This window comes from Solanum dulcamara, chromosome 2 (assembly GCF_947179165.1).
Source record: "Solanum dulcamara chromosome 2, daSolDulc1.2, whole genome shotgun sequence".
NCBI lineage: Eukaryota > Viridiplantae > Streptophyta > Magnoliopsida > Solanales > Solanaceae > Solanum > Solanum dulcamara.
The window spans coordinates 77294340-77321342 of record NC_077238.1 but is presented as its reverse complement, the minus strand read 5'-3'; the positions used below and the strand labels follow the sequence as shown (position 1 = coordinate 77321342).

At 33.4% G+C, this 27003-nt stretch overlaps 3 protein-coding genes across 6 annotated transcripts in view; 2 read left to right on the top strand and 1 right to left on the bottom strand.

The window, feature by feature from the left end:
* The first annotated feature begins 1175 nt into the window (after positions 1 to 1175).
* Positions 1176 to 7521, top strand: LOC129880816 (iron-sulfur assembly protein IscA, chloroplastic). Of its 2 annotated transcripts, none has more exons than XM_055955022.1 (3): positions 1176 to 1457; positions 5889 to 6107; positions 7074 to 7521. In XM_055955022.1, the coding sequence occupies exons 1-3, from the start codon at positions 1289 to 1291 to the stop codon at positions 7214 to 7216; spliced, it is 531 nt and encodes a 176-aa protein (XP_055810997.1). In that variant the 5' UTR covers positions 1176 to 1288; the 3' UTR covers positions 7217 to 7521. The 2 variants fall into 2 exon arrangements, with proteins under 2 accessions (XP_055810997.1, XP_055810998.1); XM_055955023.1 differs by having other exon boundaries at positions 1235 to 1457; positions 5892 to 6107.
* Positions 7522 to 9327: 1806 nt separating this feature from the next.
* On the top strand, positions 9328 to 13584 carry LOC129880815 (cell number regulator 6-like). 2 transcript variants are annotated; one of them, XM_055955019.1, is made up of 5 exons: positions 9328 to 9457; positions 9559 to 9675; positions 10666 to 10780; positions 11851 to 12116; positions 13028 to 13584. In XM_055955019.1, exons 2-5 carry the CDS (start codon positions 9565 to 9567, stop codon positions 13256 to 13258), a joined length of 723 nt encoding a protein of 240 aa, XP_055810994.1. In that variant the 5' UTR covers positions 9328 to 9457; positions 9559 to 9564; the 3' UTR covers positions 13259 to 13584. The 2 variants fall into 2 exon arrangements, with proteins under 2 accessions (XP_055810994.1, XP_055810995.1); XM_055955020.1 differs by having other exon boundaries at positions 9334 to 9457; positions 9556 to 9675.
* An 8896-nt stretch (positions 13585 to 22480) lies between these two features.
* LOC129880813 (structural maintenance of chromosomes protein 6B-like) overlaps positions 22481 to 27003 on the bottom strand; it is a 54220-nt gene continuing 49697 nt past the window's right edge. For both annotated transcript variants that reach the window (XM_055955016.1, XM_055955017.1), the window contains 3 exons: positions 24837 to 24934; positions 23356 to 23450; positions 22481 to 22836 (listed from right to left, as the gene is read on the bottom strand). In XM_055955016.1, coding sequence (XP_055810991.1) covers positions 22779 to 22836; positions 23356 to 23450; positions 24837 to 24934 — 251 coding nt within the window. In that variant the 3' untranslated portion in view covers positions 22481 to 22778. The remainder of the gene's footprint in view (positions 22837 to 23355; positions 23451 to 24836; positions 24935 to 27003) is intronic.

Genomic DNA, 27003 nt, shown 5'->3' with positions numbered 1-27003 from the left:
AAATTTATCAGAAGTGACTATTTTTAATTGGGAAAACTAAGTTCATGCTCCATAAAAACAAAATAATTACAAATAAATATTTCTTTACAATTCGTATCCCTCAAAGCATGAGATTCGCAAGTAAGATACCGTCACGGTATCAATATACCAACATGGTATCATTGAGGCTGCTTCAGTCCTTAATGATACCACCACAGTATATCTATATACTGTCATGGTATTATTGATGTCTACTTCAATCCTTCAGCTATATCTTCATGAAAACCATCATATACTGGTATAGTATCATTAAGGATCGTTTCATATAATCATTAAGGATCGTTTCATACAAATGTTGAACGATACCATCATAGTATGACATCATAAAGGTTATCCTAAGTCATTCGATATTACATGAACGATACTACCACAGTATATTCGTATATTATAATGATATTGAAAATCATTGATGAGATATTTTTAAAATCCTCAATGATACCATAACAATATATTGATACCTTATTGGTATCATGTATGATTGAACTCTATTTTTAAATAATAAAAATAAAATAATTAAGAGAAAGTTATTAAAATCACAATCTTATTTATTAAAGTAATTAGTAAATATATTCTTTATGATACTCCGTCGATATGTTGATACCATATCGGTATCATATAGAACTAAGATTAATCTTCTGTGATACTCCATCGGTATATAATACCCTATCGGTATCATATAGAGTGGATGCTGACGTGCGAATTTAAAAATAATTAAAGGGGGTACAGAGATAATTAATTTGGCCGAAGGGGTACATAAAAGAATTATTTAGAAAAGGGGTATAAAATGGTAAATAGTTTGTTTAAAGGGTCCATTTGGTGTAGTTTTTTTCTTTTAATATTCATCAAATATTTGCTAATTCTATCTATTAAATTTGACTAAAACTGCGGAAAAATAATAAGAATATGAGGAACTCACATTTGAAGGTATGAATTTTACAATCATGTATTTTTGATTTTATTAGAATTTAGTACGATTTTTCGGGATGAATCTTTTGCTATTTTATTTATAATTTTTTGTTTTTATGTTTCAGAATTATATAGAATTTTTTTTGCTTTTTAAAAGAAGAGCTTATTTTTTTTATACAAAATCTCCCCTTACACACATTATAGACCTCAAAAAATAAAATTGACAAAATGATCACAATTCAAGTACCACGTGTAAATAAACCATAAATAAATAAATTATAGACTGAAAATAAAAAAGGAAAACAAAAATCATTTGTGGAATTTGCAGGTAAATTCCAAAACAATGGCGTTCTCTGCAACTCTTCGATGTTCATCTTCTCTATACCGCCCTTCGAAGAATTCAACAATTTCAAGAGTTTTGCCTCAATCTTCTTCTTCAATCTCCTTTCGATCTTCGCCTTCGTTTTTTAATCGCAAAAAATCATTGTCTATTCGATCTGCTACACTTGAAGGTAATTTTTTACATACTTGACTTGAAGGAAACCAAAACTGTTTAGGATTTGATAATTTTTAGTTTGTTTGATTCATGTTTGAATAAGATTTGTAGTTAAAATTATATAGGAATAGTTTTTTTTCCTTCTAATTTCTAGTTAAAGTAGGTTTTGAGCTATTGTTTCCTGTTTTTCGTAGTGAAGAAGAGTGGAAAGGAGAATCGTAGTGAATACTAATGGAGATTATTGATATTTTGAGTAAATTGTTTTTTGTTCACTATTTATTTGAGTTTTCCAAAGTATAATCGATTAGAAGGATAGAGGAGGAGATTTTGTGGTGTGTTTATGGTTAGAGTTGAATTAGTTGTACCCTAGGGTGTGTCCTAGCAGTCACGGTCAATGAAGTGGTTGAGAATCATGAGTTATCAAGTTCAAATTTCAGCAGAGGCAAAATCACTAGGTGATTTCTTCCTATTTGTTTTGTCCTTGGTGGACAGAGTTATCTGGTACCTGCTGCTGGTGTTGCAAGCTGGACCGGACATCACAGTTATAAAAAAAGAGTTGAATTAGTTAAAATTAGTTTAACTTGTGATAAATTATCTGAATACTAAATGATATAGGAGATTCATATATAGTTGATCTAGGGTTTAAGGAGTAGTTGATTTATTGATTACAGTATATACAAAGGATATAAGCTGTAATTTTGTGATTGATTATGCTTGAAAGAAGAAGGTAGAAAATTTTTGTAAGCTATGAAGAACAGCTGAGCTTAGTCTATTGCAATTTCTCATTATTCTTCTAGTAGCGAATGCGTTGTAAATTTCTATTTGGAATATCATCTCACCCTTGAACTGTCTGTTTTGTCCCAAAATAAGACTGAAAATGATAGTTATTGATTGAAAACTTGGATTTCAGACTCTGGCCTGTTAGTTATATAACTGGAATAGCTGAAATTGGACAACATCAGTTTTCTTCTCTTGCCGTAGAGGCCATTTGGGATAGTATTTTCCTAGCTGGACTGTACATGATGACTCTTTTTGTCACTTGGTTGTTTACTAGCTAGCAGAAACATTATCCTTTTGGAAAGATAAAAAAACAAGAATCTAGGTTTGATAGTGTTTGGACGTTCTAACGCAAATCTGTTCCCGTTAACTGCCTGGAATTCAGGATAGACTGTTCGGCTGATTTTTGAGTAGTTTGCGTCAAACTTCTCAGTGAGCTACTAGAATATGGGATTTGCTTTCTGATATTTTTGGAGGTGAAGAACACTAAGTTTTGTATAACATTTAGAAATAGATCAAAAATTGAAAATTGAAAATATAAAAATATATAGGTGAAAGTTGAATATAAGGAGTAGTTGATTTGTTGATTACAGTATATACAAAAGATATAAGCTGTAATTCTATGATTGATTATGCTTGAAAGAAGAAGGAAGAGAATTTTTGTAAGCTATGAAGAGCAGCTGAGCTTAGTCTGTTGCAATTTCTCGTTATGCTTCTAGTAGCTAATACGTTGTAAATTTCTATTTGGAATATCATCTCACCCTTGAACTGTCTGTTTTGTCCCAAAATAAGACTTGAAAATGATAGTTATTGATTGAAACTTGGATTTCAGACTCTGGCCTGTTAGTTATATAACTGGAATAGCTGATATTGGACAACATCAGTTTTCTTCTCTTGCCGTAAAGGTCATTTGGGATAGTATTTTCCTAGCTGGACTGTACATGATGACTCTTTTTGTCACTTGGTTGTTTACTAGCTAACAGAAACATTATCCTTTCGGAAAGAGAAAAAACAAGAATCTAGGTTTGATAGTGTTTGGACGTTTTAACGCGAATCTGTGCCCGTAAACTGTCTGGAATTCAGGATAGACTGTTCGGCTGATTTTTGAGTAGTCTGCGTCAAACTTCTCAGTGAGCTACTAGAATATGGGATTTGCTTTTTGATATTTTTGGAGGTGAAGAACACTAAGTTTTGTATAACATTTAGAAATAGATCAAAAATTGAAAATTGAAAAAATAAAAATATATAGATGAAAGTTGAATATAAAAGAAAAGGTGCACAAAAATTGATTTAACTATCTAGTCAGATAATATGTGTACATTATATGAGAACTCTTTGGAAAAGTAACCGTTCAAGGTACTTTGAGGAAGGTCTATTACCTTTTTTTGATGACAAGGGAAACCCGCAACCGCTATCCTTTGGGTGCGCACAGGGTAAAACCCCCGCTCCTATGCAATAACTCGCAAACCATACAGGAGAGGTAACCCGCACTAGGCAAACCTGGTGCGATGAGCTCGACCCAGAAGGCAAACCTTTTGCTTTCGCTAGCAAGGGGTTTCGAACTTGTGACCTCCAACATGGAAGTCCCAAACCCAAACCAATGGGCCACCCCGAAGGGTTAAGGAAGGTCTATTACCTGTTTCCAGATGAACCAAAATTTTTGAATACCAAAGCTTATGCTTAGGAGAGTTTGAATGTTTTACTTCAGAACCGTTATCCAGAAGATTCAGACAATATGCTTTATTTTCACTTTCCATCATTTAAGAAGCTGTTTAAAGAAGGTTAAGTGCCACTGGGAAGAAATTGATCAGCTTTGATCACCTTGCTTGAATTTAACTGGTTTTTCTGTTACATTCTAAAATAAGAAATTTGGATTTTGGTTCGATGAAGTGATGAGCAAGTTGATAAGAGACGACCGGTAGCAGTATGTCTCGCTAAAACCATCATAAAGGAGGTCTAGGGCATCAAGGCTTAGTATTTGTCTGATTATCTCTTCTGTGCTTAAAGTCAAGGATGACTTTACTGGCTTTGTACCTTTCATTCATTGAAAGAAAATCATGTGGTGAGTTTCAGAGCACTAACTTTAACAGCAGGGAAAAGGAACAATCTAATAATAACATCTAAAACTTTGGGATTTGGGAGTAGAGCCTGAATAGAACATTCTTATTTGTCCAATGGTCTTGTAATAAATAGTGCAGCCTCTTTTGACACAAGATAACCTTTTTAAATATTCCTGGATTACGACTATAAAACTTATAGCTTTTTGACTCATTTTCTACATTATAAAACTGAAGAAGAAATAAACTCAAAGTTTGTATAAATGTTGGTATTATTGATATAAATATGGCTTAAGTTGGGATATCCTACCAAAATGCAGAGAAAACAATTCAGCTTACTTCATGAAGGCAAAACCAATTAAATGTGCAGTAGCTATTCTAAAGTTAGATTCTTTCGTTGCTTTGTTATTTTTCTGCCAGATTTCATTTCAAAGTAGTGCATATTTACTAATTTCTCCTTCGTCAACCCCAAATCTTACTCAAAAGGCTCTGATCTTTGAAGTTATCTTACTTGCTCGAACTAGACTAGAATAAGATCCATGAACTTGTGAAGGGAACAATCATCAAGTTACCTTGACGAAGTTCCATATACTCCTGTCAGATTAGCCAACTTCTAAGCACTGCACCACACTCAGCATATTCTTTTGACTGGTTCACTTCGAAAGTAAGGATACAGGATATGATTTCAATGATTGAATTAAAGTTGAAGAAATAAGAGTAATCCTTTTTAGCTATGAAGTTTTGCTTAGACTGATATTTTGTGAAATATATCCATGTTTCTGCTGTAAATAAATAATTTCTATTCATCCTAGTGTATGTTTGGGATTGAAACGTTGTTATTGTTGTTGCATTTTATCCTAGAGTACTGATACCGCTATTTCTGTATGATGTCTGGCTAATTATGGAGTTTAAGATGTTAGTTTCATTTACATAATATACTGGTATAATAGTGAAAGAAAATATAAAAGAGATATTGAATGTCTAGCTTGATAGGAAAAACATCACAACGTGTGAACTATGATTTTGAAATTTTGGAAGTTACCAAAGTTATATAGAACAAGATTTATTTGTGGAATGGTGTGAAACATTTTGGTATGTCCCAAATGGAAGAGTGTCAAGGATTCAAGTAGACAAAGAAATGGTTGAATCAAAAAGCTCACTCAATTATCCAAATTTGAGTGCCATAGCTTACTCAAGAAAGTTTGAGTGCTTCACTTCAAAACCTTATATGAGAAATATCCAAAAATTATAATTACATTTTACGAGACTTAAACGGGATTCTACTATTGTCCAAATTATTAATTGCACTTACTTTAACAAAGGAGATGCATTTTAATTGTAGTTTTCTTTTACAGTTTTATGTCTTTTATAATTATAGGCAAATTGTTATGAGCCATAATACTTTTAATATGAATTTTAGAACTCTAACTTAGTATATCTACAATAACTGAATCACCATCTTTTTTCAGAGTAAAAAATAGTAAAAGTGACTTTCCAGAGACAAACCGTGCCATATGTAGTTAGGCTGAATTAATAGTTAAAGCTTGATGTTGACATTATTACAGGTGATCTCTCTTGGCTCTGATAAGTTGCTTTGGTTCTAATATATGCAGCAGCACCTGCATCTGGAGGAGTAGCACCTGCAGTTTCCTTAACCGACAATGCATTAATGCACTTGAATAAAATGAGGAATGATCGGAATGAGGACTTGTGTCTTAGAATTGGCGTTAAACAAGGGGGATGCTCGGGAATGTCATACACGATGGAGTTTGAAAAACGAGAAAATGCTAGACCAGATGATTCAATCATTGAGTACAATGGATTTGTTATTGGTATGTGTGAATTTAATTTCTCATTTTCTAACATGTCAGTCTTGGTTTTTTTTGCCAGAGAATGAGTATTTTCACACCAAAGTTGGAGCACATTTGCAGTTAATTCCGTTGGATCTGTGTCCTTCTGCAAACCCTTAACTCCTTAGCATGGAAGAAGATAAATTCAGTGAAACAACCATACTTGTGTTAATCACGGATACTCAACCTTCCCTGTAGTTGATGAGATAGTTACTGTGTTCATTTAATGGAAAGACAATAAGACAAGTAAAAGAAAGTATGGATTGAGTGATTGGTTGGCCTGATAGATAAAAGAGTTGATAGATGCATTAGCAATTTAATGTGATGACCTCCATGTAAATGAAAGTGCAAAGAGTTCTCTGGTTTTAACAGTCTTGTGGAGAAACAGAGAGGGGAGATCGCTGCTCAAATGAAGTATAACTCTGCCATAAAAACATTTGTGGAATTTCTCTTCACATCTCCATTGAAAATTTCCCCGGACCCCGTGCATCACGGGAGCTTAGTGCACCGGGCTGCTCTTTTATCTCCATTGAAATTCTACTCTCAAGGATCTATCTATGCTTCATATCTCGAGACTTGTGTGCTATGTAAAGTTTGCTTGATTGATTTTCTAATGCTCATTGCGGTATAAAGATTACCTATATTTAGCTCTTGTATGCTTCTAAAGCTAGCAGTCTCATGCCATACTCATCTACTTAGACAATTTAGTTCACTTTCAGACAAATTATAATGCCCTTGATTCAGTAAGGTTCCCTTGCCAATTTGTGCGGCCTTTTAACTCATGAAGTAGTTATGCTATTTTATAGTGTTGGGTCCATTCAAGAGACGAGTACCATTTCGCTCTTATATTTGTAGGTTATGCGTGCTAGCTACTTTTGTCTGTTTTCTTTTCCATTGATTATTGGAGTTTATTTATGAAATTTCTGCTGCATCGACTCTTTCTTGCAGTTTGTGATCCGAAAAGCCTTCTCTTCATCTTCGGAATGCAACTGGACTACAGCGATGCATTGATAGGTGGGGGATTCTCTTTCAAAAATCCAAATGCTACGCAAACCTGTGGTTGTGGTAAATCGTTTACTGCTGAGATGTAAGAGCATGTACTCTTAGCAACTTAGTACAAAATTAGCATACTTGAACACCAACTGTGGTTTGCTTGGACCACTGGATATACTGTAATGAAGATTTGCTATGAAGACTATAATGTGCATAGGGACTGTTAACTTTTAAACATGTGTAACTGGGAATGCATTTTATTCTTTTTACTGCACAAATGGCTAAACCTCTATGTCATGTCGATTTATGCTTCGTGGGGCGGATCTGCAATGTAATTCGTGTGAACTCAATAGTATTTTCTCAGAAAAAATCATTAAATTTATCTAAATGATTGTGAATTCAATTATTATTGTCTATTAACTTGAGCTTGTTATAGTGATTCATAAATTTTATATCCCAATTTTGTTCCTGTGTGAGAGGGGGGGGGGGGGGGAATCATAAACCAAGCTTAGTCGAGATTCTATAATATTGAGCTCAATTGAGTCAAATCGAGATTTTTTTATTACTGTTTTTTTGCTGAGGTAGTATGACATAAAATAAACGGAAAAGGGTCAAAATTACCCCTGAATTTTGAAAAATAGTTTATTCATGTCCTTCGTTATACTTTAGGGCCAATTATACCCTTATTATTATACTATGGGCCAAATATGCTCTTGAGTATAACGGAGTGCCACGTGTCGGCCTCTCAGTGGACAACTTATTTTCCCTTTTAAATGTGTTTTTTTATTTGTTTTTAAATCTGTTTTTTATTTGTTTTTAAATATGTTTTTAAAATTTATTTTTTAAAATCTATTTTTTAAAATATGTTAATTTTAAAAAAACAGATTTTTTTAAAAAAGATAAAAAAAAGATTTTAAAAAAAGAAAGATTTTAAAAACAAATAAAAAAAACATATTTTAAAAAATAAATTTTAAAAACAGATTTAAAATCTTTTTTTTTTTAAAATCTGTTTTTTATCTTTTTTAAAAAAAATCTGTTTTTTAAAATTAACATATTTTAAAAAATAGATTTTAAAAAATAAATTTTAAAAACAGATTTAAAAACAAATAAAAAACAGATTTAAAAATAAATAAAAAAACACATTTAAAAGGGAAAATAAGTTGGCCACTGAGAGGCCGACACGTGGTACTCTGTTATACTCAAGGGCATATTTGGCCCAAAGTATAACAATAAGAGTATAATTGACCCTAAAGTATAACGAAGGGCATGAATAAACTATTTTTCAAAGTTCAGGGATAATTTTGACCCTTTTCCGTAAAATAAATCTATAATGCTATATGATTTATGCAAATTATCCCATTATAAATTCAAAAAAATAATGCATGAGAATGACATTAGGTGATTGTTTTGAATATGAAGGACTGATAACAATATCTCTGTGTTGATTAAAAACAACTAAACAAGTGTTATAAATTCAAAGTCCAAGACTTGTTTGTGCCCAAAAATGATGCAAATCAATTTTCCTAATTTGGTCCAGCATTAAAATGTAAATCCATTTAAAAACTGTTTTCTTGTAATATATTCCATAGCATACTAAAACCATTTCAGTTGGGGTAAAAAAAGTAATAGTTGCAAGTAGGGGTGGGCAAGCTAGGTATTGGGAGTGATTTAGTATGGGTGGAAAAGTGGGTCGGGTCAAATTAGGGTTAAAAGTAAGACTAACCTTTTCGTTCAATAAGAACATGATACATTACATTTTAAAGCGGAAAATGGAGTTTTAATGGGTGAAGGAAAATGTAATTAGTTTTTAACAGGTAAGAGGTAAATATAATTTTAAAATATCATGTGACGTGTTTAAAATCACAAGTTTTTACTACATTATATGTAATAAGATTTAAAAATCTCTGTATTTTTTTTTGAAAATAAGAGAGATATGCTACATAAAACTTTAAAAAGTCGTTTGGTACATAGATTAAATTATTTCAAAATTATAATTCCAAAACTAATTTATCCAATTCGAAAGGTGAAATAAAATAAATCCAAATTAAACAAGATAGGTAAAATATCATTTAAACAGTGGTACAACTTTATTTATATTATTAATTAAATATAATATAAATATAATTTCAAATTTAATTTTAAGATATCTCCTTTATCTCGCGTACCAAACAATTCGGGGATGAAAGCCCTCAACTCTAGGAGACAATCTACGATTTCCGCGTTGTAATAAACGCCCAACATTTTCTATAAATATAAACAGTACTTAGCAGTTACTACATTAAGTACCTCATTTGACCGGCGGCACTTAGTTCTAATTTTTTCCGGTTTATTACAACAACGTACGATGAACTATCCTCGAATTTTCCAAACAAATTTCACTTCACTTTAGTTTTTTTTGGGTAATAATTTTGTTTTGTTGATTAATTGTTATATTTAGCAGATTGAAATGGCAGAAGGAGGAATTCAGTCAAAGTATGTAAAATTAACAAAAGATCAAGCACCTCTTGAAGAAGACATTAAGCCTGGAGAGCTCAATCAGCCTATTCATGTCCCTCAGGTCTTTCTTTGATCTGTTTTTAATTTGATTCGTAGAGGCGAATTTAAGATTTGAACTTTTTCGTAATGGGGTTGTGGGGTTGCATTTGTTTAATGTTTTTTTGCTAGATCTGCCTTTAATTGCTGATGGGTGTGGGATGAAATGTTCTCTGTCAATTTATCTTCTTGGCTAATTGTGTATGAGTCATTGGATCTTTTGGATTATTCTGTGTGAAGAAATGTAGGGATATGAGCTTATTGATTTCTTGTTAGACAGAAACTTTGTTGATTCTTAATAGTTTTGATTATAAGATCACGTAATTCCCACTCAACTCGTCATAAGAAACATATAGTCAACGGCTTGTTTCTAAATTCATCACTGCACACTAACAACTGTCGTACAAACAATGTAAAAATAATGAATAGATATTGTCATAAGAAACATATAATCAAGGGCTTGTTTTGAAATGTATCACTGCACACTGACGACAACTATTCTATAAATAAAGAGTGTATAAGTGCCACGATTATCCTGCAGACAGTTACATGTTTTTTTTTTGATAACCGAAAAATCCGTCTGTAGCCCCGCCCTTTGGACCAACCATAGCCTTCTAAACTCGGTGGATAATGGGCTCGCCCCTCTACCCTTCTCCACTTAAATACCAGGCTTCTCTTTGCATGGTGTGGGGCTTGAACCTGTGACCTAAGCCACAAATCCTCCACCCTTTGCCACTTGAGCTAGGCCCTGGGGACAAAACAGTTACATGTTTAATCGAATGAGGTTCTTGAAGAATGCAAACAAGCATTTCCTTTGTAGGAACTTTTTTCTGTCAGTGATTACATGGTGTAGCGTTTAGCGGACTTCATTAATTGAAATTGCCAAAAAGTATAGTACTTTGATTCCAATTAATCTGCCAGATGTTAGTATGCTCTTAATTGGTTTAAATTTTGTACTAGGTTTGGTTCTTGTCTATCTTTCCTTCTATTACAAATTTCATGTCTCATTGAGCAGCTAGTCGTTCACAAGTGCAACGAATGTGGACAAGTTTTACCTGAAAGTTTTGAGCCTCCTGCAGATGAGCCTTGGACAAGTGGGATTTTTGGATGTACAGAGGACAAAGACAGTTGTAAGTGTTCTTTTTTACATTATGTACATAATGCTTGTAATCACTTGTGTATGTTCCTCTTTACACTGTCTAAATAGTTTCCAAAAGACATTCTTATGAATGAGCATCTCACCTCCAAGTTTTTCCTTTCTCCACTTTGGTAGTATCTTTGCGTTTATCTACATCCTACCAGTGTGGTTGAAAAGCAGCATACCAAAAACTTAACAAAACCGTCCATTTTTCTCTTTCACCATTTTTTTTTAGTGAAAGAAGCTCACTCTATCATTTTGGAAGGACTTACATCTCCAAGGATAGGGTCTATCGGAAACAACCTCTCTATCTCTACGAGGTAGGGGTAAGGTCTGTGTACACTTTATCCTCCCTAGATCCCACTTGTGGGATTACACTGGGATGCTGTTGTTATCGTTAGATCTCTTAAGGATAAGCTAATTAAGTAAGCATTTATATACATCATGTAAAAAGGACTGAGGCCTGCTTGTCTAAATTACAAATTTAATATTGCTCTTTATCATTTTCGTTAACCCTTTCCTGTTGTGGCACAAAGCACTTGAACTATGAGAATAGTATCTTGTAGCTTTAACATAGAAAGCGAAACCTTTAGTATCTCTGTTCCCAATTAGACCTCTTTGATCTTCAGACTAACCAAGTGAAGAGATTAGGTCCTTACAGTCTTGGTCAAGTAACTAATTTCTGCCAAAACCAATGGGAGGTGCTAGAAATACTGTGTAACCGGGCAGCTCATCATTCTGACACTTAGGAGGGGACATAGATTAGTCTTTGGTTGCGGTTTGGTATTCTGCAAAAGAGAATAGTAAGATCTATCCAAAAATGTAGGAGATGGAAGAATAAGCTCTTTGTACATCAAGTTTATCGATAATCAACTAATAGTTGGTCTTATTCAATTTTGTAAAATATAGACGTCTATCACTATGTTAGGTTGTTATTACTCTGGTTCGATTTCTGGTATCCTTCCATCTCAGCAAAGAACCTCCTTATCATATTCTTGAATGTGGTCTATGTGCAGCTGTTGCTTCTTCTTTTAACCTGGTTTTTATATCTTACCTCTATAGGTTGGACAGGACTTTTCTGCCCGTGTGTCTTGTTTGGGCGTAATGTCGAGACCCTGAGAGATGATACTCCTTGGACTACCCCTTGTGTTTGTCATGCCATTTTTGTTGAGGGTGGCATTGCTCTTGCAGTTGCAACAGCAGTATGTCATGGTATTGATCCAGGTACATCATTCCTCATTGGTGAAGGCTTACTATTTAGTTGGTGGATGTGTGGAATATATACTGGTCTTTTCCGGCAGTCGCTGCAGAAGAAGTATCATCTCAAGGTAACATCATCTTTTTGTGTGTATATATGCATAAGTAGGATCAAATCCTTCTTCCTTGATCAATTTTATTCAATGTCTTCTTGAATGTCCTGCAAATCTTAACATTTTAAAAAGTTGTTAGCTTAGACTTCGCAACATCTAGAGGACGGAGATCATCTTAACTATTCTAATTGCAAGAAAGTATCTTTTTCTGATGTTACTGTGACCACAAGAATAAAGGGTAACAAAACTTTGGAGTAAATTGTTTATCATTAGCTGAAGTTGGCGTTTTTTTTTTTTTAGTATTAATATTTTCGGAAGAGGATCTTTGGAGCAATGGTTAAGTTGTCTCCATGTGATCTATAGGTCACTTGTTTCGCCTTTGGAATCAGCCTGATGGTTGCTTCAGGGTAGGCTTCCTGCATCACACCCACTTAGGGTGTGGCCTCCCCCTGCATGAATGCGGGACATTTAGTGCACATATTGCCCTTTATTATTATTTTTTCGATAAAGTAAGTTCACATGCTTTTATTGTACAATGCAATTTTGCCTCTGTCATCTATATGGTTGACCTAAAGTTTAACTCTTGGGAGATGAGAGTGGGACTTTAGCAACGAAGTGTGACATAGCAGTGAAAGAAACTTGAATGAACCATAGGAGACTAGTGTGTTCAAATCTCAGTAGACGCAAAGAAATGCTAGGTGATTTTATCCTATATGTCTTAAAGTCTTGTTGGAAAGAGTTATTTGGTAGTTGTACTGATGGAAGGTAACATGTACCCGAAGGATTAGTTATGGTGCACATAAACTGGTCCATACACGTACAAAAAGAGAGATTAGAGTGGGACTTCATGTTTACAGTTAATATTGTATGATTCTCTGTCAGATTATACCTGGTGGTGGTTGTTGTATAACACTTTCGAAATGATGCAGAATTCCCCGTGTGACCCTTGCTTAGCACATTGCTGCTTGCACTGGTGTGCGTTGTGCCAGGAGCATAGAGAGATGAAGAATCGTCTGTCAGATAATTCTGCCATGCCGATGACAATAGTCAATCCTCCTCCTATCCAGGAGATGAATGCTGGTGCTAGCGACAACCGTGAATCTGTACCTTCCTCAACAAATAACACCGAACAAACCAACCTCGAGATGCAAGCTCTATGAAAACTCCTCTATTCTACAACATATTCGATTTAGTATGTCAGGTAGCATATACTTTTCATTTTAGTATATCACATAACAGTTGAAAGAGTTTTCGTGTGTGTCGGTTTCTGCTGGCACAGTCACCCTTGGAGCTAAGTTATACAGGAAAAAAAAATAATGTCTTGGACTGCAGAGGAGTAGCAAAATTTGTACTCTTTTTGTTTGTATTTTAAAAGTCCATTAAATCTTCTTACATCATTGGTGTAAGTAAAACCAGCAGTAGGACCTGCTAATATTTCATTTGGCAATTTGACTTGAAAAAAGTGGTTCTTTGGGCTCCGCACTCAGATTTCTATGGATCAAATCTTATTAAATTGAAGTATAAACACCAAGGTAGTATTACAAAACCATGCATAGAGAATTTTAGGATGAAATTTCACCTTTTGATTTCTCAAAATCGAGAGCCAAATAGCCAAAGAAGTGTCGTTGGCGTTATTACTGAAACTAAAGGTTTTTAGTGGCGACATAAAAAAGTCGCTACAAATGATCCATTTTGTGACAACTTAATCGCCATAAAAAGATACTTCTATCGCCACGAAATATGAACTTTTTTTAAAAATAAGAATAAAAAAAATATTTTACTATTAATTGTCCATTAATATGATAATTATCCATTACCAATACAAAACAATCCAAATATATGGGAAAATAAGTATCCCTTTATGCATTATTGTTGGGAAAAGTGACCTTTTGGCTCGAGACTCCACACGATGAACATGTTTGGGGAGGAAACACCACAACTAAAGTTTGATATGATAATAAATAATGAAAATAAATTGGACACGAGAATTTTATGTGAAAACCTCTCAAACAGATAGAGAAAAAAAACCACGGGGTAGAAGGATTTTACTATGATAATATGGGAGTACACTGCTCTCAAATACAAGGAAAAAACAACAATTTACACTTCTCTCTCGTAAAAGAAACAACTACTAAAGAGGACACTCAAGACTACAATATTTATCTTAGTTTATAACTCTGTTTGTATTTTTACTCTCACTTTTTTTGAATGAATTAAATGAGGGCACGAGGCCCTCTATTTATAGGAAGATGAAAACACGTAAAAGGATGGAGTATACGCGTTTTTAAAAACGCGTAAACACACCTACCCTTCCTACCAAAACGTGTAAATACAAACACACTTACCCTTCCTATCTTTTACTTTTCTCCTTGAAGACTTTTCTTGCAGCTCTTTTTGACTTTCTTTCAGAACACACGGTTAGTAAAATTTGGTGCCAATCATATAGATATTATGATTGTTATGTATGTCAACAATGGATAGCAATTACAAATATGAAAAGATAAATGATATTTTTGATGAATAAATATGTGTGATATGCAGATAACATATCTCTCACATTCAACTTGTAAATAGTTACATATACTAAGTGACCTCTCATAAATTAGAATAAAAAAATATATATATGTTGAATTTTATGCATATATGTGAAAGCTCCAAAATCCAGGATAGAGTGGCAGGTACTCAACAAATGCCTAACAATCTTATATACATAACTAAGGGTGTTAAAGAACAAATGGACTAATGGATTGTCCACTTGAAATATTTGTGGATTGTCCATTTGAAATATTTGCTTAATTTAAGTGGTATTTTACTTCATCTTTTTTTGGTTATAAATAAGTCATCATTTGCAATGTAAGATACACACAAAAATAGAAAAAAAATTCTACTATTCTCTCTATATTACTACTTTCTCTATATTATCTTGCTTCTTCCTTTATAAAATTATCAAGTTAGTTAATTTATAACACGTTATCAGCACGAAACTCTAATTTTTCAGAAAATTAACTTCTATATCAGGTATATCTACTAAAGAAATTTAATTTTTAAGTTGTCTTTATTACTTTCAAATTAATTTTCATCATGTCAAACTTCTCAAACTTGGAATTTGTGGCACTTGATATTTCTAGCAAGAATTATTTGTCATGGGTACTTGATGTTGAAATCCACCTTACCGCTAAGGGTCTTGGTGATGCTATAATTGAAGGAAATACATCATCAAGTCAGGATAAAGCAAATGCTATGATTTTTCTTCATCATCATCTAGATGAAAGCCTGAAAATGGAATACTTGACAGTGAAAGATCCACTTGAATTGTGGAAAAACATAAAAGGGAGGTATGACCACCTCAGGGCAACGGTATTGCCAAGGGCTCGTTACGAATAGATGCATTTACGGTTTCAAGATTTTAAAACTGTAATTGAGTATAATTCTTCTGTATTTAGAATAACTTCCCAATTAAAATTATGTGGGAAAACTATAAATGATGAGGGCATGTTAGAAAAGACACTAACTACTTTTCATGCATCTAATGTAATATTACAACAGCAATATCGTGAAAAGGATTTTAAAAAATATTCTGAATTGATCTCATGCCTTTTGGTAGCTGAGCAACATAATACCCTTTAATGAAAAATCATGAATCCCATCCCACTGGAACTACTCCGTTACCGGAGGCAAATATGGAAAAAGCACATGGCCAGTCTGAAAGAAGACAAAATAAAAATCATGGCCACAATAATGTGCATGGACATGACAATGACAGAAGACGATTTAATAATAGTCGTGGTGGTGGTCAACATAAAAGGAAGAACAATATCAGATCTCAAAATGGCCCTTCGAGAAGTAACTGTCATCGTTGTGGCATGAAAGGCCACTAGAAAAATGAATGTCGGACGTCTGAGCATTTTGTAAGACTTTATTAAAATTCTTTTAAAAAAAAGACAAATAGAGGTGGTGCCTCTTCTTCTAATGCTCGGATAGAGTCACACTTGACGTTCAAAAATAATGTTGAGGCAAGACCTTTGAATAATGATAATATTGAAGCAAATATGGCTTTAAGGGATGATGATTTTAATTACCTCAATGATATTACTCATTTGGAGGTTGAATTTTTTTTAAGGATCTTAATTGATGTTTAATTTCATGTTTTTCAATATGTTGTCATTTTTATGTACTTTGAATTATTGTGTTTTTACGTTTATGTATTTTAAAAAAAAATCAGGGCCACATTTTTATGATAATTGTATATTGTTTATTGCATTATGCTATTTTACAATGTGGTAATTAATTACTATTAGTGTGCTATTATTTAATATTAATATCATATTGTTACTAAAAATAATATTCGCCTTATTTAATGTCATTATACTAATTGTTTATTCTTGTTGATATTTTAGACATTAATAATATATAATGATTGTATTATTTTTGCCAATAAACAAATTATCTATACATGATGAATAATATTATATTAATGTTTTATAATTTTATTTATTTTATATTTGTTTTAACACTTATGTATAATATTTATTTAAGGTTAATAAGTATATTCTGTCATAAATTTTTTGAATTCTAAGTTTATTAAACTAATTCACTAGTAAATTATTAATTTATATAAAATTATGTTTATTATTAACGTGTTACACCTCAGTTGGTTAATTCTTATAATTTGGCACGTTAGGTTCATATTATCAATCATTTTTTCTGTGTTACAAATTCATTACAATATAATTTCATAAACTAAATTATTGTAATATTCATCATAATTGAATCCTATAATTTTTAAAAATTCTAAATTACCACAATTTAACTTTAAAAGGGACTTATGTTTTTCTAGATAAATTGTTACTTATTTTATTTCTTACAATGCATTTTTATTTTATGAAGATAAATAAATTTTTCAGTCTTCAATTGGATTCAAGATGAATAGTAGAGATATGTGTCTTTTGGATAGTGCCACAACTCATACGATATTAAAAGAAAAAAAATATTTCTGTCATTTGATTATGAAAAAGGCCTATGTCAATACAATATCTGGTAGTACAAAATTGATTGAAGGCTCTGAAAAAAAGGCATTATTACTAATTGGAGGAACGATATTGGTAATTGATAATGCATTGTATTGTAGTAAGTCTCAAAGAAACTTGTTAAATTTTAAGGTTATTCGCCAAAATGGCTATCATATTGAGACTGCAAATGCAGGAAAGGTTGAATACCTTTATATTACTACAATAAATATGGAGAAGAAAACTGTGCACGAAAAATTACCTGCACTTTCTTCTGGGTTGTACCATACAAATATTGGTATTGTTGAATCACATGTCATAGTAAACAAAAGGTTTACTGATTCTAATGATTTTATCATTTGGCATGACCGGTTGCGCCATCCCGATTATAATATGATGCGCAGAATTATTGAGAATTCACATGGACACACTTTGAAGAATTAGAAAATTCTTCAATCTAAGGAATTCTCTTATGTTGTTTGTTCCCAAGGAAAACTGATTATCAAACCATCAGCAACTAAGGTTGGGATTGGATCTCCTGCGTTTCTGGAACGTATACAGGGTGATATATGTGGGCCAATTCACCTTTCATGTGGACCATTTAAATATTATATGGTCTTGATAGATGCATCTATAAGATGGTCACATGTGTGCTTATTATCAACTTGCAACATGACTTTTGCGAGATTGTTAGCTCAAATTATAAGGTTAAGAGCACAATTTTCAGATTATGCAATAAAGACAATTCGTCTTGATAATGCTGGTGAATTCACATCTTAATCATTTAATGATTATTGTATGTCGGTTGGAATAAAAGTTGAGCATCCGGTCACTCATGTCCATACTCAAAATGGTCTAGCAGAATCATTGATTAAACGCCTCCAATTGATAGCTAGACCATTGCTAATGAGGACAAAACTTTCTATTTCAGTATGAGGGCATGCTATTTTGCATGCAGCAGCACTTGTGCACATAAGGCCAATAAATTATCATGAATTTTCTCCATTACAGTTGGCGTTTGGAAGGGAGCCAAATATATCTCATCTTAGAATATTTGGCTATGCGGTATATGTCCCAATTGCTCTACCGCACCGCACAAATATGGGTCCCTAAAGAAGGTTGGGAATATATGTTGGATATGAATCTCCTTCTATTATAAAATATCTGGAACCTATGACTGGAGATTTATTTACGGCAAGATTCGCTGATTGTCATTTTGATGAATCAGTATACCCAATATTAGGGGAGAACATAAGCAGTTGAAAAATGAGATAGATTGGAATTCAATGTCACTATCTCATTTAGATCCTCGAACAAATCAATTTGAGCAAGAAGTTCAAAAGATGATTTATTTGCAGAATATTGCAAATCAACTGCCGGATGCATTTACTAACCTTCCACGAGTTACTAAATCGCATATCCCAACTGCTAATGCTCAAGTTCAAGTTGATGTCCTGGTAGGACAACTTGTTCAGGCAAATGAGTCTAGGCCACGCTTAAAATGTGGATGACCATTTGGTTCCAAAGATAAAAATCCTCGAAAAAAAAAAGAAATAAATGATCAAGATGATCATAATTTGGAGGCGAGTGCTCAAGAAGAGCCTAGAGACACAACAAATGGTGATACCACCAAAGAGGTCCAAGTACCTGAAAATAATGAGAATGAAGAAATCTCAATAAGTTTTGTCTCGACAGGAAAACGGTGAAACTAAAATGATATTGTGGTCGATAATATTTTTGCTTATAATGTTGCCATTGAAATAATGCAACAAGATAAGGATCTTGAACCAAAATCTGTCAATGAATGCAGACAGAGAAATGATTGGCCAAGATGGAAGGATGCAATTCAAGCAGAGTTAACTTCACTTGAAAAACATGAAGTTTTCGGATCAATAGTCCGAACACCTGAAGGTGTCAAGCCAGTAGGGCACAAATGGGTTTTTGTGCGTAAACGAAATGAAAAGGGTGAAGTCGTAAGATATAAAGCACGACTTGTAGCCCAAGATTTTTCGCAAAGACCTGGCATTGACTATATGGAAACATATTTCCCTGTGGTGGATGCAATTACTTTCAGATATCTAATAAATTTGGCAGTTCATGAAAAGCTTGAAATACACTTAATGGACGTGGTCACTGCCTATTTATATGGCTCATTGGACCACGATATTTTTATGAAAATTCCCGAAGGGTTCAAAGTGCCTGAAGCATACAAGGATTCTCGAGACAATTGCTCAATAAAACTTCAGAAATCCTTATACGGGTTGAAACAATCAGGACGAATGTGGTACAACCGTCTTAGCGAATATTTGCTAAAAGAAGGATATAAAAATGATCCAATTTTCCCTTGTGTCTTTATGAGAAGGTCTGGATCTGAATTTGTCATAATAGCAGTATATGTTGATGATTTGAATATTATTGAAACTCCGGAAGAACTTTCAAAGGCAGTAAAATATCTGAAAAAGGAGTTTGAAATAAAAGACCTTGGAAAAACAGAATTTTATCTTGGTCTACAAATTAAACATTTTACAAACGGCATATTTGTCCATCAGTCAACATATACTGAAAATATTTTTAAAAGGTTTTATATGGATAAAACACATCCATTGAGTACCCCAATGGTTGTGAGATCTCTTGATATTAATAAAGATCCATTTCGACCTTATGAAAATGATGAAGTACTTATTGGTGCTGAAATACCATACCTTAGTGCAATTGGTGCATTAATGTATCTTGCCAACAATTCTAGACTAGATATAGCTTTCTCAGTAAACTTGTTAGCAATATTTAGTTCTTCCCCAACACGAAGACACTGAAATGGAATTAAGCATATATTCAGATACCTTCGAGGTACCATTGATATGGGATTGTTTTACTCAAATGATTCCACGTCACAATTGATCGGTTATGCAGATACGAGATATTTATCTGATCCCCATAAAGGGCGGTCGCAAACAGGCTATTTATTTACATGTGGTGGTACAACTATATCATGGCGTTCAACAAAGCAAACTATGGTTGCCACTTCCTCAAATCATGCAGAGATAATAGCCATTCATGAAGCAAGTCGAGAATGTGTTTGGTTAAGATCAATAACTCAACACATTCAAGAAACATGTGGCCTTTCTTTGACAAAAGACGCTCCAACAATATTGTATGAAGACAATGCTGCATGTATAGCTCAACTGAAGGGAGGATACATCAAAAGAGACAGAACAAAACATATTTCACCAAAATTCTTTTTCACTCATGATCTTCAAAAGAAGGGTGAAATAGATGTCCAACAAATTCGTTCAAGTGACAGTTTGGCAGATATGTTTACCAAAGCATTGCCAACTTCAACCTTTGAGAAAATGAGATACAAAATTGGAATGCGTCGTCTTCGAGATATTAAGTGATATTTTCATTAGGGGAAGCAAAATATGAGTTGTACTCTTTTTCCCTTAGTCAAGGTTTTGTCCCACTGGATTTTCCTGATAAGGTTTTTAATGAGGCAGCACTCATGGCGTATTACCAGATGTGTGTACTCTTTTTTCTTCACTAGGCTTTTTCCCACTGAATTTTTTCTAGTAAGGTTTTAACGAGGCACATTTCACGTGAACATCCAAGGGGGAGTGTTAAAGAACAAATGGACTAATGGATTGTCTACTTGAAATATTTGTGGATTGTCAATTTGAAATATTTGTGTGGATTGTCCACTTGAAATATTTGTTTAATTTAAGTGGTATTTTACTTCATCTTTTTTTGGCTATAAATAAGCCATCATTTGCAATGTAAGCTACACACAAAAATAGAAGAAAATTTCTACTACTCTCTCTATATTACTACTTTCTCTATATTCTCTTGCTTTTCTTTCTTTATAAAATTGTCAAATTAGTTAATTTATAACAAAGGGCACTTATTCATGCAATCAGTATTTGTATACTAATTCCGAAATTAATTAATTTAGGATGTTGGATCCCGAAGTTAACTTTGACCAATGACTTGACTTTGACAAAATTTATGAAATTAGTTGGACTAGCTTGAGGATATTGGAGGCCATTTGGTTGGAGCATTGGGGAATTTTGTTGTTTTGGAGGTGTGAGACTTTAACCTTTGATTGCTCAACTTTCCAAAAAGCATGACTTTAGAGTTTGATTAAATACTTTAAAGTGATTTTCAACTGCCTACTTCGTGTGTAAAAATTGAATCGACCGATAAATCAAATTAAAAAAAGTGTTATTAATTTATTGTTATTGGGTTATTGACTTAATAGTTATTTAGTGGTTTTATAAAAAAAAATATTGGGTTTTATCGGTTCGATATTGATTTTTTAATATTGAGTTATTAGTTAAACCGATAATCCATTAAAATTATAATAATTTACTACTATCATACACAAATACCAAACAAAAAGTATTAATATAAATATATTATTAGTTAAACACTATATCATACTATTTAGTATTTATCTTTTAGGCTTTGCCATTGTAGGTTCAGTGTTCAGCAACAAAGATTTGCAAGTTGCGACAACGACAGCTCTAGGAATCATATATTTGTTTTAAAAGTATTTTCTTATTGATTAAATCGAAAATCGAACCGTTAAAGACCAAAAACCGATAACAAATATCTTATTAGTTTGGTCATCGATTTAACATATTTAGAAATCGAAAACCGATAAACCGAACCAATAATACTTAAAATCGAATCGAACCAAACCAACCAATACAAGCCCCTACCTACTTCCTCCCATCTCAAATTGTTTATAGTAATTTTCAAAAATAGTTGTTTCAAATTTGTCATTTTAAAAATTTAAGACATAATTAATTATTATTATTTTCATTTTATCTTTAGCAGTAATTGTTCTATAAAGTATAAACAAGTCAATCGAGTAAATATTTAATGGAAAAGTTATATCTCAAGGCATAAATGAGTATAAAATAGTCAAAAATTCTTTTTTTTTTAAAAAGCGTGTAACAAAGAAACACAACATGTAATTTGAAACAAAATATATTATGGGACGAGCCAAATCTAGGACATATATTCTGGTCTAGAGATATGCTATGTTTTGAGACGTCTTTCTCTAATAAAGCTATGTTACCCACTTATGACAATGACATGACACTTTTGGAGATGTTGAAGCATGGGTTACACCTTATTTTGGTAAACTAAGCATGGAATATTAAACCAGACCAGATCATGAGTGAATAGGAAAAAAAATAGTTCTTTCAGCTAAAATACTTCAAATAATTCTACCACTTCTAGTAGAAGTAGCCTTCGCAATGCTAGTTGAACATAAAGTAATGGCTTTTGTGCAACGATTGACAGGATGTGTGACTTGATATGTATCATACCGAACACATGGCGTTCCAATTCAGTAACTGAAAGATGTTAAAGTCATTCACAATGCAAAGATATAAGCTTCGCTCTGTTACACAATCACTAAAAAAGCTAACTGTACACCAGCAAGAACACTGGAAACAAGACTTAAGACAGAATAGATTAAAATTATTAAGCAATTCACCTTCTAATTTCACATTTCACTAGAATTTCCAGTGGCAGGAGGTTATCTATCCAAAAGGATTAATTTAATTGTGAAATTATTTGGGACATGTAAGCCAAAGACCTATTTTATAATCATGCCCACCTGAAAACCCCAAAAATAATCATATCTCACAAAAAGAGAATACAAAAGCAATCAGGAACGAGGAGCCGCCATTTGCTGCTTCTTTACTCTTTCATCCTGCTTCACCATACTGAATACAAAAGAATGTTTGATGGATCAACATTGTAACCAATTTGAAGCAAAGATAGAGAATTAAGAAATTGACATAAATAGCCGGCCACCAAAAAAAAAAATAGTTTTGACTGAGCGGCCAATGTAACTTTGCCATCACTAAATGCATGCCATATTGCAGTAATTGATGAATATAATCAAATTTGTATATGAAAATAGCATTATCCCGCCTCTTATTTCCTTTGTAAACAGGACACAATTAGTCCAGAATAAAAGCTTTTCTTCTGGCTAACGACAAAAAATAATCTTTTAAAGAGCCTATGGAAAAATAAGCATTTTAATTTGTTGGGTGCTGATTTGTCAGTACTGTAGAGACTGACTTGGCAGACTTAGAAGATAGAATGCAAAAATTGAAGAAAGGCATAGACTCATTAGTATGTTTAGTAAATGCATGATCCATCCATCTATCAATTTAAGTAGCAATAATAAATCAAGGCTTTCAGATTGATAGATAACTTAATTCGTGTTTTCAGATTACCTGATGTCATGAGGGGTAATAAATATCCACTGTGATCCTTGTGCCAATGCAAAATCCACGACAGCGTCTAGGCTGATTTTTCTGCTAACTGCGTCCTGTACATAAATGGAAAATTTCAAATTGCAACCAACTGACTGTTTCTCTACAATGTTTAGTGCAACTAAACTTGTCCCTATGTAATCCACAGAATAAGGATTTATAGATGCCTGACAGATAAGTAAATTTCAATACTTATTCATGATTAGGACCAGATGAGTAAACCAATCCCCCATTGCAACAGTTCACTACACCATGCTTGCATCAAAAGATCCATCCATCCAGATACATGGGGTTGGCACTAATCTATGAGGATATGATCTAAAAGAAAACACCTCAAGTGTCACAATTCTTTGCAGCACCACATTACTCCATTTGAGCTACATTTAAATTATCAGAATAAAGTAAATAATAACCTCATCCGGAAATCTGATCCCTGATGATGGCAGTTATAGTGGAAAACTTGTGAAAAGCAAAACATACAGCTAAGTGATTTCACTCATTTATCTAACAGAGAAAATACTTCTTATTACCTTTTGTTAATGAAGGAGTAGTCAGTAACTTCATGGTGAAGAGGACAATAAAAGAAAGGAATAACCATAACACAATTTGTATCCTAGCTATTACTTAGCTTTCAGCAGATATATGGTTATGAATGTTTTGCTACTCTACCATCTGATCATTACAAACAAGTAGTTGAGATATATTCTCTACTCAAGAGTGAAATCCTTCAGCTTTCAGAGAAGCTTTTTGGGTCCTTCAAAGTCATTATTCTGAATTTTCTTCTGACCAAGCTCTTTAAGCCTTAGGCTTCATTTGTTTCCCTCCTTCGGATTGCAATTAATAGATGAACCAACGACATAAATCAGATGTATACACAAATCTCCAACTTGTGTTATCATGTTCAACTCTATGTTCCCTTAGAGCCTGGGAGCAAAGGAGGAAAACGGGTTTATCACACTGATGATGGCTTTATACTGAACATGGACAGTACCAATAAAGGACTGATCCGATTTGGCATCCTGATTGTGGAAACAATCCACAGTTGCCCTTGAAGGACATTGCAATCTCTAAGTCATTTGGATATCTATTTGGAGGCACTAGAAGAAATCTAATAAAAAGAGATATAAACAACAATGATAAGATTGGCATGATGATGATTAGAAGTATATTCCAGATTCCTTTATTTTCAGGTTGAAATCACCAGTGTATAGGAACTGCCCAAGTTGATTTCCATTAGATAGTTGCAATGCGATATGGGCTAAAATCAAACATTTTGCTTAATTGAACTGACAGGAATAAAGCAATAACTAAGGACCAAAACTGCAATTTTCTCCCAAAAGGAGGAGAAAAAATGATAGCTCCCCCAAATGTTATTTCCCAATTAGTAGGAAAAGCATTTTTTAAGCAAGTTAAAAAAAACAAAGCCAAGTTGTAAAACTCACCATAAATACATCAAATTCATCCATTGCTCTAAATGGAGCTTCAGTCATATCATGAAGAGCAAGTGCAAAGCACAAAGTTGAAAAAGAGCGTTCTCCCCCTGATTTTACATGAGAACAAAAAACCAAAATAGTTTCTCATCAGATTAAATTTACAAGGATGCTCAAAGAAGGCACTCATACATATTCCCAGGAGAAAGAATTCATTGTCAAAGATAATAGCTGAAGAGGTACAAATAAAGCATGCAATTAACAAGCAAATACGATATAACTGATCATGGTCCCTGAAAATGCGAACATCATAAAACATATATTAGCCTCGGGAAATGGGAATTGGAAAAGCACATTCCCCTCCCTCCAACCTTCAGGTTGAAAGAAAAGGGGAAAGGAGAGAAAATTTGAATTCGAGTCCAGCAAAACAATCTGAGACTCAAGCTCATACGCTAAATGCATGCAGAGTGGTTCATACTCCTCACTTGTTTACCTAATAACTCATTAGGACCCTGCCTTTTTTCTTTAACAAAAATAGCATTAATGATTAATTGCAATAAGTCGGGAGCAACATTGACCCATTACAATCTATATTAGTATTCCCTCTATATCAATTTCTTTGTCTTACTTTCCTTTTTAGTCTGTTTCAAAAAGAATGTTTCTTTCTTTTTTTGGCAACTCTTTATTTTCAAGTTTCCACATGGCATGTTTAAGACTAAGAGAATAAAGGACGTTTTGGAACATTCTACATATCTTATATTTAAGACCACAAGATCTAAAAGTCTTCTGTGCTTTCTTAAACTCCGGGTCAAGTCAAAACTAGTCAAGCAAATTGAAACGGAGAGAGTATTTATCTTTACATCGTTATTAGCACATGTCTTAATACAAGTCAACTGAATTGGATTTTCTCTGAACCAGCTCAGCCCAACCAGCTAAAAGAGGCTGGAATAAGCCACAGCCCATACTTGAGGGTCCTGAGCAGGCACGCTTCCTAGAGGGGCTGGAACTGGTTCTTCCTTCCAAAGACCAGCTTGGGACTGGAGCCAAACCCATTTCTGACCAAACCAGTCCAGTATAGCACAACATAATCAAAAAATAAAAAGGTATAGCTTCAAGCCTTCAACCGTCAGGAATATGACAACTGTTCGCAACAGCTTCAAACCCCGCTCTTCTTTTTTTGGCTAATTCACTTTGTCCTCATAATTTTGACCTAAAAATATCCCTTCTCAATTACATTCCTTTACACAAAGCTTACTATGCTTCCTTATCTCTCAATATTTCCTCAAATCTCTCAATTCTTAAGTCTCTCAACCAGTGATTGAAGTTTGTGGAAAGCTTCAATTTTATTTTATCTTTTTACCAAATGGGAAAAGTTTGCACTGTTTGAAAATGGAGAATAAGGATGTTCACGGTTCGATGTTTATCAAATAAGAAACCAAACCAACTATATTTGCCTTTTCAGTTTGATTTTCCTGATGTTATTTTGTTTATCAAAAAAAATAAATGCTCAGCACATGAAATACAAATTCAACATTTTCAATTTATTAGAATTATAATTTATAGATAAGCTTTTCCATAAGTTAATGTACATTTAGCAAGAATTGTACGAATGGATGAACCCTTCTCATAAAAAAAAATCGGCATGGACCTAAATGATATGCTCCGTTTATTATTAAGCGGAAAAAAACATTACTTGAAGAAACATGCAAGAGGATGCAACTGAAAAGGCCGAGGGCTGGACAATAGAAGAAGCAATCCCTCTCAATCATCATATTCTAGAGAGAGAAGGATCCAGAGTTTGATACACCAGTCGGGTCCATCAGCGGTTCGCTGTTTTTCTTAATTTTCCGATGATTTTTCCAAAAGTATTTCGAGGAAAGAGAAAGTTGAACAGATACGTTACTTTTGAGGTTGTCTTTTCCATGTTCAGGTTCTATTAGTTTAGGAGGCTTTATTAGGCGTTGTTATTGAGGTTCATCATCTTTTTTTTCTTCTTCTACTTCTTCATAAGTTGTCCCCTTAGTCATTCATAGTGGATTTAAATGCTGATATGGAGGTGGGTGTGTTTCTGATTGAAATTGAAAAACGACCAATTTTTGGGGCTGGAATGATGGAGTGCATGGATGATGATCATGGGGCATAGTAGTAGTAGAAATTGGGTGTTCTTTTCAGCCATGGT